This window comes from Semicossyphus pulcher, unplaced genomic scaffold (assembly GCF_022749685.1).
Source record: "Semicossyphus pulcher isolate SPU_LCO1_2020_fin unplaced genomic scaffold, fSemPul1.0.p SCAF_14, whole genome shotgun sequence".
Lineage (NCBI taxonomy): Eukaryota > Metazoa > Chordata > Actinopteri > Labriformes > Labridae > Semicossyphus > Semicossyphus pulcher.
The window spans coordinates 6,059,622-6,074,934 of NW_027211648.1; the positions used below are offsets into that span (position 1 = coordinate 6,059,622).

General features: G+C 39.9%; 1 protein-coding gene across 6 annotated transcripts in view; it reads left to right on the forward strand.

The window, feature by feature from the left end:
- The first annotated feature begins 1,301 nt into the window (after window positions 1–1,301).
- Window positions 1,302–15,313, forward strand: part of LOC138590800 (uncharacterized) — a 70,575-nt gene continuing 56,563 nt past the window's right edge. For 5 of the 6 annotated variants that reach the window (XM_069661174.1, XM_069661178.1, XM_069661179.1 and 2 more), the window contains exons 1-5: window positions 8,665–8,732; window positions 9,686–9,758; window positions 11,547–11,624; window positions 11,736–11,792; window positions 13,764–13,844. In XM_069661174.1, the coding sequence (XP_069517275.1) occupies window positions 9,754–9,758; window positions 11,547–11,624; window positions 11,736–11,792; window positions 13,764–13,844 (221 nt within the window). In that variant the 5' untranslated portion in view covers window positions 8,665–8,732; window positions 9,686–9,753. Of the gene's footprint in view, window positions 1,360–8,664; window positions 8,733–9,685; window positions 9,759–11,546; window positions 11,625–11,735; window positions 11,793–13,763; window positions 13,845–15,313 lie in introns of those variants that run through there. The other variant, XM_069661175.1, reaches the window with a different exon arrangement.

Consider the following 15,313-nt stretch of genomic DNA (forward strand, 5'->3'; position numbering starts at 1 on the left):
TACGTGCTGAAGGTTAAATACGTCTTTATAAAGAGAACCGTTTGCATATGTGAAAATTAATATTACAAAGGATGCTTCCTGCACCCTCAGATTAACGTTTTATTCACAGACTGTACATAAGAAGTGGGCGTAGCCATAGTGACATCACTGTTGACATGGCCGTTGTCATAGTGATTTACTGGAACCAGAAGTGAGCATATTTGGACGACAGGGTGAACAATCATTGCTTCGTCTCTGTCCTGTGTTATTGTCCATTGTACTCTAAATGGGACAATAATTTACTACATTAACATCATGTCTCGAAGAAGACTTAAAATCATCGATTGAGAACATAAACTCGTTAGGAAAATGTTTACAAAGGTAACAAATCAACTCAGTTGTAGGCTAACACTAACACTTCTGCTGTATCCCGAATACTGACCCAACAAGAGAGCTAAAAGTATATGGCGTCAGAATTTTAGTGAGAAGATCCTTCTTCTTGTTCTCACTGGTTCAAAACTCTGGACTTCCTGCATGGACTGTAACGCTCAGTTTAACCTTTGCTGTTACCGGCTCCTTGTTATACGCCAACTTTTGTATTAAAACAAATGTATGAAGGAAGATTTGGAATAGTTGAATATTTGTGTAATAGTATGGGTAAAATGTGTACGACAGCTCCCCCTGCTGGAAGGATTCATGCCATTGTACCAAACTAGAAGAGAACTGCTGTTTACTTTAATCTGTTCACTCATTTATAGATGTGCAGTTTGGTGAATGAAGATTTGCAAAATGTTTAACTTCACCAAGTCATGACTCAGACAATGTTTGTAGCTGCTCTTTATACTCACCCAGATATAAAGTTTATTTTTATTCCTTTGTTCTATTTATTACACTGAAAATAAAAAACTGTTGGATGTGAAAGTGTTGGATAACACGTTTTTTGTGTCATTTGGAAAGAGAGTTCCTCTTTTAACAAACATACATACTTCATCACAACATTAGTTCTCCTCAATAGTTCAATATTAAGACTTGTTGTACCAAAAGGCTGATTAAATGCTTAATAAATATATTACTTTAATCTTACATCTATGTAAGATTGGAAAAGGGGTCAAATCTCTGTACTGATTTTTTTTCTTTACATGCTTAAGTAGTGTTTTCTAATGAGAAAAAAAAATCCCATGTCTGTATTCACTGTGAATCTTTTCTGTTTAAAACTGTAAACAAGTTATTCCGGTTTGCGTGCTGAAACGGCCTCGCCTCGAATTGCAGAGCAGACGGCAAGTAGGATAAGGCAACTGAACTTGGCAGAGACGGGACGTGGGGGAGGGTACAGTTTGCTTTCACTTTGACTCTGTTGCGCAGTGTTTTCACCGTCTAAAGGTATTGTAACTATATGTTTCATATACTTTAAATAATCTCATTGTTTAATCCGTTTATTCAATCGTGTCGTTTAATCTAACAAAATTGAAGCGGACTGTAGAGAACAAGTTTCCTTTTATATTTCACGATTTAACGCGGTTAACGCCTTAAACTTGTGAGGAGTGAGATACGAGAGGAAACGAGCTGCATTTAATAAATAAGCTAAGAAAAGGGATCCTTGTGTGAGTGAACTAAAACGGGTCAAAGAATTCAGACGCGCTATTTTAGCATTCGGGAGATGGATAAACAGTGTTTACTTAATTACAGTACAATTAACTTCATATTGAGGCCTGTCTGATCGGGCTCCTGTTCCACGCGAAGGACACTTATGGGTGTTGGTTCTCATCATTAATACTTATTTTGAACAACAGGGACATTTTGTACCATACGAAAAGTTGATTTTATTTTACATCCTGTTTGAAAATATCTTCCATTAATCTTACTGCAACATCTGTTAATTTGTTATTTATTTCGATATATCCGGAAAACTGAAAAGTATTCTTTGCTGTTGTTGTTGTTGTTGTTGTTGTTGTTGTTGTTCTGGTGTGTTTAAAAAGAAAAAAGACGGTGTGTTTTATTTTTATTCTAGAAAGAGGTGTTCTAACGAGAGACAAAGGCTGTTGTTCTAGGCTACTTCCTGGTTTGTAATGGGGTTTTTTTCTCGGTGTGCAAGTTATAACCCGCAGCACGCTCTGACCTCGTGGGTGCATGCGATAAAAAGGGAAATAAATTGGTTGTGTACTTGTTTATTGTGTTATCAAGCAATTTAACACAGCTGCAGCCTGCAAATGTTGCTCTGCACTTGACAAAATGCCAGTCACATAAGTTGCTCTGCAGGTTGTCATTCTCTTGTATGTTAGTGAACTGACAGCACTAAGACCTGTGTGTGTTTTGTTTTGCAGCCCAGCCCAGCCCACCTCTGAAGCTGACACCTGACTCTCATGTACACAGTATACGATCTGAATCACTGATGGAGATCATGTTTATGGAAGACACTCCTGTTTGGTGTGATTGGAATGAGGGGTAGGTCATTTGGAAGTTACCTAATAATTGTAGTACCTATGTTAGCTAACACTCAGCTGTTAGTCTGTGACCTTTTTCTGAACATATTTACAGCAATTGCATTTAGTCTTAAAAGGCAGAAAACAACGAGGCTGCGCAAGTAAGGCAGGACAAGTACTTCTTTCTTGACTCCCCCTGTAATCTTAATCTCATCTCTTACCCATGATTAAAAATCATTGAAATCTGTAAAGTCTACTTCCGGCCAATGTTACGTCCTCTGCATCCTCATAACATTCCTGTTGGCCCAGATCGATCCCATGAAGTGAAGCAGGTAAATCAGAGTAAACAAAATCAACGTTTACTGGACTGATGCCTACTGTGTCGTTTCTGTGGATCCAGCAGTTGCTGTGGTTGGATGTCTAACAATCTGATCTTTCCCTCGTCTGCCAGACTCAACCACACGTGGTGCCATTCATCCAGTTTGTCCTTGCAGAGTGATACTTCAAAAGACGAAACACTTTACTTCAGAGAACGGAGTTCCTCTCTCTGGTAAGATTCAACAATGCAACTGCATTCACTTTAATGTTGTGCACACACACAGTAAGGGTTGAATATACATCTCCTGGTGAATGCTGGGGAAACGTCATGCTCATTATGGCTTCTTCTTGTACAGGTGTTAGATTTTGGTGTTAAAATACAACTTTTCTCTTATTCCAGCTGTCAAGAGTGATCGGCCTCAAGTTTACAATGTTCATTTTTTACAGAGAGACTGTTCACATCTTAAAAGAAGTGATAACTAACATTGAAATGTTGCCTCACATATTTTATACAATGAAGCATCACGTTTATAACCTCTTTTTCTTACTCCAATCACTGTTTTATTTTTAATTCCTTTTGCTCTTGCAATTTACATATTGATGAAGTAGTGTGATCAAAGTGTTTATCACTTGCTGATAGGTCAGAGGAGGAGGACGTCTGCGGCATCGACGACGTTGGGGCAGATGATGATTGCTTCCAGTCCTCAGACGGGCACCAGTGAGTCCAATCTGTTTAACTTCATATAGATTTAGATTTTGAAACAAATTGATGATCATCATTAAAATGGTTACAGCTTAGTTACAAGCACCTTCTCTGTCACTTGTCTCCGTTGTTTCTTAACTGAGAGACACTAAAGTCAGTAAAAATCGTCTTCCTGCAAATGTTACGGCCTCTGCATCCTCCATAATGTTCCAGTAGGCCCAGAGTGATCCAATGAATCAGGGGTAAATCATTCAGAGTGAACAGAACCAACTTTTACTCAACTCTCTGTCACCTACTTTGTAGTTGCTGTGAATCAGGGTGTCTAACCTCTGATCCTAATCTCCCATCCTGGTGATTTTCTCTTCTGTCTCTTAGAGTCCCTCCCAAACACACAGCTTTTCCTGGATTCAAGTGTGTGTCGGTCAAGAGTGAAAGTGCAAAAGGAAATCTGAAGAGGTAATCTTTTTGTAACATTAGTATTTTGTGCACACACACACATGCACACACACACACACTCTCTCTCTTTCTTAGTTGAATGTACAGTCATACTTAAGATGCAGATCTTTTTCTTTGTTCCACACTTTATTCCACATTTTAAATCATGTTGCTATTTATTGTAATGTTTAATTTTAGACTTATAAAGTTACATCCTTACTAGGATTGTTTTTCCCTGCAGGCTGCGACACTTCTTGAAGATCCGTTCCTCCCAGAGTTTCAGAGGAAGTCAGTGAGACATTTGAAAAATGGCTTTTCTCCAGCTTTGTTTCTCATCCTAAACTCTTAGGCCTCACGTACAGCCTCACGGCCTTCAGTAGGCCAATATAAAAGTCTTTTTCCCATCTAAAGCTCACCGCACCGCTTGAAATTAGAGCAAGATAATGATGGGTTTGTATGTATGTTTATTCCATTTGTTTATATCTTTGACAAAAAGCACTTTATGAATCATGCCTATTCATGCCCATACATATAAACCATAAAATTATGTTATACCAGCAAACATCTGCCCATTCATACACATACATAAGAATGAATAAGTCTATACACACATACATGTAGGCTGGATATATTAAGTATAAAATCCATGTATTCAAACTGCACGTTATTATCGGCACGTTATCGGTATCTGCAGATTATGGCCTGAAAATGACATATCGGCATCGGCAGATATGTCATTTTATTCATCATGAAGATAAATCATGAAAAGAAAAGAGAAAGAAAGGAAACATAGATTCTTATTTTCTGTTGTACCAACTCTAGAAGCAAACCCTTGTGCAACTTGCTGTTGTTTAAGTGATATGACTACTGTAAGTTGTTTTGTGTCGAAATGAATATTATGAGATTATAAAGAGGAATTTAAACTCTTAACTGTTACATGTTAAAGATGCCTATTATGGAGAAATCTAACTGCCATTTTTTACTATATTGGTTTATTTTATATGTTCAAATCAATATTTTACTTTGTATAATGCATCAGTTAACGCCAGCTCTTGAAGCAGACACTTGTCACCAGGCTATGACTTCTGTATGAAAGAAAACAATAAAAAAAGAGTTATTATAACCGATTGTATTTCCTGTCTTCCAACTTATTCAACATGTTCTTGTTGCTGAAGGTTTTGTGTCTAATATAGGATGCACTTTTATTGTCCCCATGGCGATAAATGGGTGTGCTAAATAAAAGTGTGAGGAAACATATGTAGACCTGTCTCATTACCATTTATCATCTCCTTAAAAGGATTACCATATTGACAGTGCGACTCGTTACACTTAAAAACCAGGCCCACTCGAGGGGACACGATGACCAATTGCTAAAATGCTAACTACATGCCTGTAGCTAGCTGAAGAACATGTCTACCAGAGGACAGAAGTATTTGTCCAACTCCATATTGTCATTCTGTCTCATTGTCCCATCAGTTTACCTCTCGTTTTTTTGATAAGTGATCCCACTGAGATGAAAAATTCCCTTTTGAACGTAACAAATATTAAAACCAGGCCTTGAGCTTCATTTCAACCTCAACACTTTGTCTGGTCAAATTACAGAGTGTCAGGATCCCACGGAGACAAGCAGGTACCTTCACACAATAAAAAAATTCCTCCTCCAAGGTGGGCGGGATTCTGTGGATTCTGTGACTGTACATTAATGTTCTTTTAGTAACAGCTGTATACTACTTACCGTGTTTGGATGTGGTATTATTGCTGCCGTCGTTGTGGCCTGACTAAACCCTTTGTAAACCGGATCAAAGACAAAGAGAACATGAATGTCAAAAGGCTTTCTTCTTATCTTTCTAAAGTCATCGTTTGCTCCGAGTTTGTAAAATATGTGACTGACTGACGGCAGACTTGTCCCGATGTGTGATTGGTCATCGCTGCAGACTCCGCCCCTTTAATATGAATGCACTCATAGAAACCCTGGGTTGACTTATCGAGTTGATAACCGGCGTCGTGTGGCCATTTAGCGTGATCTCCTTCGACAGGGTGACTGAAGCCAGATAACCAACTGATACTCTGGGTGTGTTGAACTTGAGCTTCGTAGTTTAAGCCCAATGACTCTAATAGATAAATAGCCCTGAGGCTGAGAAATTAAGCCCATCTAATGATCGAATTTCATTCACTTCACTCCACCTGTATCTGAACTGACAAACCGTTAAGTAAGTTAAGTCAAGTTCCTTTTATACAAGATCAAAACTATGGCCTTTGAACCCTCATAGTATTCCTACCACTTTAGAATAATCTGACAATAATGAATGCAGAGAGGATTTAAAAAGAGAGAACAGATTTAGGATTAACTGAACTTTTCTGATGTCTATTTTCTAGTTTCTACATATTATTAAAGGCTAACATTTTAACTGACCACCTTTTGGTCTTTTTATCTTGTCTAGCAGAGCCAGAGCCATCCACGCCCAGTGTGCCCACCGTGGAGAAATCCAACCCTTGCTCCACACTAATCACCAAGTTGTAAGTTCCTTTATTATTATTTTATTTTTCAAAAATAATCTTTCAAATTGCTTTTACATAAAACATGAATAAGTAAGACAAGGTCAACAAATGAAATACATATTTTTAAGAAACCAAAATAAAATTGTTATTCACTTCGCCTGACATGCATGCTGGTTAATTTGTGACTCTTAAATTGCCCGTAGGTGTGAAGGTGACAGTTTACCTGTCTCTGTGTCAGCTCTGTGATCAACTGGTAATCGGTCCAGGGTTTAACCCGCCTCTTGCCCAGTGACACCTGGGATAGGCTCCAGCAACAACATCAGTTATTTCACAAAATAACAATTCCTATTTCTATAAATCTGTCTTACTTAAACGCTGTGATCTTATCTCAATCATTTCACTCCATCTGTATCTAAGATGGGAAAAAATGACACATTTATACACAGTCTATGATTTTATCACTTCTTGCTTTATGCTCAACACTGACCCAACAAGAGAACTAAAAGTATATGGCGTCGGGATTTTGGTGAGAATATCCTTGTTGTTATCTCCTAGTGTTTCTCTGTGTTTTCCCTCTCCTTGTGTTCCCCTTCCCTGTCTGTCCCTCATTGTCTGGTGCGTCCGAAACCGCACACTATCATACTAATCATACTAATCATACTAACCGTGACGTAAAACTGAGTATGTCATGCATTCCCATCTCATAGTATGCAATTTTGTGTATGCGAGAAATGCCCAGATCTATACTCGATCGGCCCGGATGTTTGAGTATGAGACGGGAGCTCACTGGTTGTACTCAACCGCCCCAAAATGCATTGCGGCTATTCAGCTTCTACTATGGCAGAGATGGACCGGAGATCAGACCGGACATACGTAAACGATTAAGTCACGTGATACGGAGAAGACAGCTCTGAGTATGATGCCAACGGCATCCTTATAGTCAGGTTAGTCGGCAGTATGCATTACATACTGTTTGAGTATGTAGTAGGCAGTACGTTAGTATGCGGTTTCGGACACAGCCACTGTGTCTGGTAGTGTGTGTACCTGGCATGGGAGTGGCTTCCTCACTTCCCTGACTCCCAGCTCTGCTCCTCCTGCACCTCTCAATCGGCTCATCACTCCTCCCAGCCTCTACACCTTCCTCTCATCAATTCATCAAGCCTGCAGTATTTCAACCCTGGTTCTTCAGTCACTCATCCCCAGATTGTCGTTCAACCATCAGTGGTAGCCACGCTCTCGGCCAAATCATTTTGTATTAAGCTAAGAAGTGAACTTGCCTTATTTTTGCCTTATTAGTTCCTAACTTGATTTTCCTCTGCCTCAAGATCACCTACCCCTGTTCTGCCAGCCCTGCTCTCCCTCAGTACACCTCAGCTTCACCACTCGCCTCACCCTCTCCTGCTGCCTCTCCTGTCTGAATATTTGTGTGATAGTATGGGTAAAATGTGTACGACAGCTCCCCCTGCTGGAAGGATTCATGCCATTGTACCATACTAGAAGAGTTTCTGTTGTTTACTGTAATCTGTTCACTCATTTATAGATGTGCAGTTTGGTGAATGAAGATTTCCAAAAAGTCATGACTCAGACAATGTTTGTAGCTGCTCTTTATACTCACCCAGATTCTGTTCTATTTATTACACAGAAAATGTAAACTACACCAAGTGTTGGATAACTGTGTTTAAATGAAGTGTTTACACATTTGTGGTGTCGTTTGTGTCATTTGGAAAGAGAGTTCCTCTTTTAACAAACATACATTCTTCATCACAGCATTAGTGCTCCTCAATAGTTCAATATTAAGACTTGTTGTACCAAAAGGCTTCTTAAATGCTTAAGAAATATATTTACCAGAGCAAATAAAGAGATAAACACATAGGATTAAAGTAATGTATTATATCTATCAAACTTTTTTGTTCACAATGTTAAGAACTATAGTAAAGGAATTTAATTTCATTTAAAATTATATATTTACTTTGACAAAATAACCACATCCATACATGCAGGGAACTTAAATTGTTGTCTTTGTTACATGTAACTAAAAAGGATACACTATAGGTTCACCAAGGCTTCTTTCACTTCGAAGCAAAACTGTGTATCTATATCTCTCTGATTTATATATTTTTTAAACCTTTGTAATATATCACCTTATTTCTTAACGGCCTGGTTGTTTTCATCTCGACTAAATCTGAGTGACAGCTAATGTGAGGACCTTTAAATATGTGTCCATATTTGCGACCCCGTGGACAAGGGGTCTGATCTCGTTACTGATTTTTTCCTGCACATGCGTAAGACGTTCACAGAGCAGGCTGCAGTGTGGAAGGGATACAGACACAGTTTGATTTCACCTTGACTCTGTTGCGCAGTGTTTTCACCGTCTAAAGGTATTGTAACTATATGTTTCATATACTTTAAATAATCTCATTGTTTCTTCCGTTTATTCAATCGTGTCATTTAATCTAACAAAATTGAAGCAGACTGTAGAGAACAAGTTTCCTTTTATATTTCACGATTTAACACGGTTGACGCAGTAAACTTGTGAGGAGTGAGATACGGGAGGAAACAAGCTGCATTTAATAAATAAGATAAGAAAAGGGATCCTTGTGTGAGTGAACTAAAATGGGTAAAAGTATTCAGAAGCGCTATTTTAGCATTCAGGAGATGGTTAAATGGTGTTTACTTAACTACAGTATATTTCCGCATATCTGGTATAAAACCAGGAAATATGACGCCATGAAGTTCTGAGTTGGCCTGTGGTCTATGATCTATGTGATTCCTGTCCTAGCCTACATGAAGGCCACTTTCAGCTGTTGGTTGTCATCATTAATACTTATTTGGAAAACCAGGGAAACTTTGTACCATACGAAAAGTTGATTTTATTTTACATCCTGTTTAAAAATATCTTCCATGAATCTTACTGCAACATCTGTTAATTTTTATTTATTTCGATATATCCGGAAAACTTCAGAATTATTTCTTGATGTGTTTAAAAAAGAAAAAGACGATGTGTTTTATTATTTTTATTCTAGAAAGGGCTGATCTAACGAGAGACAAAGAAATCTGATTGTTGTTTTTCTACGACACTTGGTGGTTTGTACTGTTTTGTTTTTAATCTGAGCATACAAGTTAACCCGCAGCATGCTCTTACCTCGTTGGAGCACGCGACAAAATCGATGGGAACAAAAGACAAAAACTTCATAAAGAGAAAAAAATGTTGTATTTTTGTTGTCAACAGAGTTTAACACAGCCTGCAAATGTTGCTCTGGACTTGATAAAACGCCACTGTCAGATGAGTTCGCTCTGCAAGTTTTTGAGCTGTGTGTGTTTTGTGTTGCAGTCCAGAAACAGAGACCAGACTCTCAACTACACAGTGTGTGAGTTCAATCACTGACAGACATCAGGATAATGGAGTAAGTCATTATCATGTTACTTTAAAATTTAGCTGTCTGTGTGAGCTAACATTCAGCTGTTGGTCTTTGACCTGGGAAGAACGGTCTACTGTTCCTCAATGAAATGCTTGTCTGATTTTTAGTTTTGTTCTTTTAGCTAATTATATTTACACCAGTATGACTTGAATTGTACTTGCACACACATTTACAAAGTCAGTAAAAACAAAGTTATTTTGTAGAAGATCAAATGACTGTATGTATTAGATAAGGACAAGCCTCTCAAAGCTTTTCATAACCAGGGATGTTAATGCCACAGGCTGGTAGTCATTTTTTTGAGTCTGATGGAGTTGGGCACGAAGCATGACATGGCTCTGTTATACCCCTCTCCCACCTGAATTTAGCACATTGACGCAGGTTTTTCAGACCCGGGAAGACCCACTCATAAATGTCGATTGTCTCTTTTCCCATTGCCAGTGAAGTATACTCCTTTCGGTCTCTTTTCTGCTGCGTCACCGTCTGACGTCACAAACGCGGCCGAAACAGGGTCAGTAAACAGTGAAGATGTTACTGTGGTTAGGTCTGAGCATTACTCGTTCAGTCTGTTTATCAAACTCGGCGCGACAAATTTGGAGCGATGTTCAGACAGAGACGGGCGGAATTTGTAGCTGAGATGACAAAGAGTCACAGAGGAGTATGTCACTGAAGGAGCATCACGCCGGAGAGGGGGCGGAGATTAGCGTGTCGACACAGGTTTTGTGTTCCCATCAATTCCGATCGGAGCCGAGGCGATAAGTACCCGGGTCTTAATCGGATTAATTATTTTTAATTGATAAAAAAGCCAGGGGCGTTTCTCCTCACTTAGGGGGAGGAGGTAACAGGGACAGACTCTCTCACAAGCGGTAGCCACTAATTCACCTCACAAAGTTAATAGTAGTTAACTTCTTTTATTCAATAGTAATATTTATTTATTTCTCAAAGGGTCATATGTGCAATAAAAATCTGTCAATGTGCAATAATCTCTCACCACAGTGCAATAACCTAATTTAGTTTAATCGAACTATTACCCACTGTTTACTTGTACATTTTCTAAGAGTGTATATTTTATATATTTTGTTATCTAATTTTGTACTTTTTATATATATATACATATCGATAGATATATATATTTTGATCTTTATTTTTTACCCTCTGTGTGCTGATTCTTTCCTATTGTATTGTACTGTATAAGCTGCTGGAGACTGAATTTCCCAGAGGGAGTCATCCCAAAGGGATCAATAAAGTTGAGTCTAAGTCTAAGTCTAAGTCTAGGGGTGGCCTGGAGTGGCATGCCCCCCCCCTGACATCTGATTGGCTATGATTGTCTATCTGCCTGGTCAGAGGTGGGACTTAAATTCAAATCAACTTTTTGGGCAGTGTAGCAACAGGCTGCTAGTAGCTTAAGTGACTAGCAGCCTGTTGCTAGCAATGATTTGTCGATACTTAATACTTTGACTTTTGGAGATACATCTTATTCTTCAGTCCCTAAGGAATATGAAAGACTTTTATGGTGCCACTCTGTTGTGTCATTGTTTAAATAAAAAACCTGTACAAAGGAATCTAACATCTGAATGATTCCTTAATGTAAGTAGTTAAGGTAGATATTATAAGTGGAGACAAAAAAGAATAATGAAAGCTATTTGGAAATGTGTGCGAGCACCCAAACTTCACGCCCCCCCTGCATAAATCAGTGCCCTAGTTTGGCCACCCCGGTCAAAAAAGTCTGGACACGCCCCTAAAAGAAGCTTCATAGTTGTGTTTCTGTTGTTGCAGGGACGATTTGACTTCCTCCTCACTGAAGCTGCGGCCTGCAGCAATAGATGATGATTTGGATTACTTCTCAGACCATGAGTGAGTGACAGTTTTTTAAACATATTTTGATGAAGCTGTTAACATCCTTAAAACCTTTTCAGCATACATTATTATATAGAGTATATAGTGAGAGTGTATCTCTTTTTGCAGGGACTCCCTGCTGAAGAGGGAGTGTGCTGCAAAAGATGATGATGATTTGGACGACTTGTGAGTGAAATGTGTTTACATAATATATATTCTTTCAGACAGTTTTATAATATATATTTATAAAAGTGTGAACTTCTTCAAAACCTTTCTCAGCATAGGTACCAGTGATCTTTGCTGTCACTCGTCATAATTATATATGGATTTATTTACAATACAAATTGTAACGGGTCACTAGGTTGAAACATTCATGCAGCTTATGTGGAAAAAAACCAAACACAACAACATACCACACACATCCAGAGCAATCAATAGTGATAAGTGAAGCTTGTGAAACATAATGAACACAATAAATAAATAACGCTAAAAACATGTTAAAGAATGGTATTAAAATACATAAATCAACCGTTCATGAGTCTGATGGAGTTGGGCACGAAGCATGACATGGCTCTGTTATACCCCTCTCCCACCTGAATTTAGCGCATTGACGCAGGTTTTTCAGACCCGGGAAGACCCACTCATAAATGTCGATTGTCTCTTTTCCCATTGCCAGTGAAGTATACTCATTTCGGTCTCTTTTCTGCTGCGTCACCGTCTGACGTCAAAACGCGGCCGAAACAGGGTCAGTAAACAGTGAAGATGTTACTGTGGTTAGGTCTGAGCATTACTCGTTCAGTCTGTTTATCAAACTCGGCGCGACAAATTTGGAGCGATGTTCAGACAGAGACGGGCGGAATTTGTAGCTGAGATGACAAAGAGTCACAGAGGAGTATGTCACTGAAGGAGCATCACGCCGGAGAGGGGGCAGAGATTAGCGTGTCGACACAGGTTTTGTGTTCCCATCAATGCCGATCGTAGCCATGGCGATAATTACCCGGGTCTACTGCAGAGTCATGTGACCCGGGTCTGAATGCTGATTGTAACCTTTCCCCTTAAGCAAAAAAGCCGAGTGTTCGCGGGTTTTTTGACCAGTGGGAAAGCAGCTTTAGTCCTGAAGGTGAGTGATGTGTATCTCTGGCCTGAGGGTAGGTGACTATATTGGCTGTGAAGTGTGTGTGTGGTGTCTAAGGCTATTTGTATTTTGTGTTATGATTTTGTTTACAGGGTTGCAGTGAATGGATGTTAGATAAGGACCCAAAGCAGGCTGTTATATTGAAGGTTATTACGGATTCAGTGAAAAATGTGTTCAAAAGGCTGTCCGAACTGATTGTTGGAGTTCAGTCTGCAAAGTTTTCTCAGGAAGAAGAGGTGTTCCTGACAGTTGGAGAAGATAGCTTAAGTGTTGGGCTGGAAGGTTAATTTGTGATCAATTATTGTTCCGAGGTATCTGTTTGACTCAACCCTCTCTGTAGGCTGGTTATTGACTGTCAGAGTGGGGATGCTTGAAGTCATCAACCAGTTCCTTTATCTGGGAGGTGTTGAGATCAAGACACATTTGTCTGCTCCACTCTGCAAAAATGTCCATCTCAGCCTGTAAGTGTCCCTCAGAGTTGGCGATGTCCATGATCACAGTATTATCAGAGTATTTAATGTGTGTTATACCTGGGCTAGTGCTCTTGCAGTCATTTGTGTGTAGTGTGTACAGTACTGGTAAGATTACAGAACCTTGTGGGGCTCCTGTGGAGACTGTCTGAGATGAACTGAGGTGACTGTTGACTCGGACACTCAGGTGTCAGGAATGAGAGGACCCAGAGGATCAGGTGCGGGTTGGCCTCCAACTGGAGCAGCTTTTGTCCCATCAGGTGGGGTTGCTCGGTGTTCAAAGCGCTTGAGAAGACCTCCAAACCAGTCTGATAAGGGGGCTTCTCAAGATGGGTATAGGCTCCATGCAGCAATGTTAGTAAAGCATCATCCACATGCCTTTGCTGTTTATATGCAAACTGAAAAGGGTCAGCATGCATACTGACCTCCTCCTGGTGCTGGGAAAGAACAAGCCTCTCAAAGCCTTTCACAACCAGGGATGTTAATGCCACAGGCCGGTAGTCATTTTTTACATGATAAAGAAATGTCATGACAGCATATGTTTTATTGCAGGTACAAGTTGACAATCAACCGCAAGAAGAGGAAAGCTGCAGCAGCTGATGGTCGTTTGGGCTCCTTCTCACACCGCCCCAGGTGAGTGACATGTGTTTACATTGGCCTAATATACATTCTTCTAGACAGTTTTTGAAAGATATATTGATACAGCTGTAAACAACCTTAAAAATAGTTGCTCTTAATATTTATTGTTTTTATCAACAGTGATAAGTGAAGCTTGTGAAACATAATGAACACAATAAATAAATAACGCTAAAAACATGTTAAAGAATGGTATTAAAATACATAAATCAACCGTTCATGAGTCTGATGGAGTTGGGCACGAAGCATGACATGGCTCTGTTATACCCCTCTCCCACCTGAATTTAGCGCATTGACGCAGGTTTTTCAGACCCGGGAAGACCCACTCATAAATGTAGATTGTCTCTTTTCCCATTGCCAGTGAAGTATACTCCTTTCAGTCTCTTTTCTGCTGCGTCACCGTCTGACATCACAAACGCGGCCGAAACAGGGTCAGTAAACAGTGAAGATGTTACTGTGGTTAGGTCTGAGCATTACTCGTTCAGTCTGTTTATCAAACTCGGCGTGACAAATTTGGAGCGATGTTCAGACAGAGACGGGCGGAATTTGTAGCTGAGATGACAAAGAGTCTCAGAGGAGTATGTCACTGAAGGAGCATCACGCCGGAGAGGGGGCGGAGATTAGCGTGTCGACACAGGTTTTGTGTTCCCATCAATGCCGATCGGAGCCGAGGCGATAATTACCCGGGTCTACTGCAGAGTCATGTGACCCGGGACTGAATGCAGATTGTAACCTTTCCCGATAAACAAAAAAGCCGGGTGTTCGCGGGTTTTTTGACCAGTGGGAAAGCAGCTTTAGTCCTGAAGGTGAGTGATGTGTATCTCTGGCCTGAGGGTAGGTGACTATATTGGCTGTGAAGTGTGTGTGTGGTGTCTAAGGCTATTTGTATTTTGTGTTATGATTTTGTTTACAGGGTCGCAGTGAATGGATGTTAGATAAGGACCCAAAGCAGGCTGTTATATTGAAGGTTATTACGGATTCAGTGAAAAATGTGTTCAGAAGGCTGTCCGAACTGATTGTTGGAGTTCAGTCTGCAAAGTTTTCTCAGGAAGAAGAGGTGTTCCTGACAGTTGGAGAAGATAGCTTAAGTGTTGGGCTGGAAGGTTAATTTGTGATCAATTATTGTTCCGGGGTATCTGTTTGACTCAACCCTCTCTGTAGGCTGGTTATTGACTGTCAGAGTGGGGATGCTTGAAGTCATCAACCAGTTCCTTTATCTGGGAGGTGTTGAGATCAAGACACATTTGTCTGCTCCACTCTGCAAAAATGTCCATCTCAGCCTGTAAGTGTCCCTCAGAGTTGGCGATGTCCATGATCACAGTATTGTCAGAGTATTTAATGTGTGTTATACCTGGGCTAGTGCTCCTGCAGTCACTTGTGTGTAGTGTGTACAGTACTGGTAAGATTACAGAACCTTGTGGGGCTCCTGTGGAGACTGTCTGAGATGAACTGAGGTGACTGTTGAC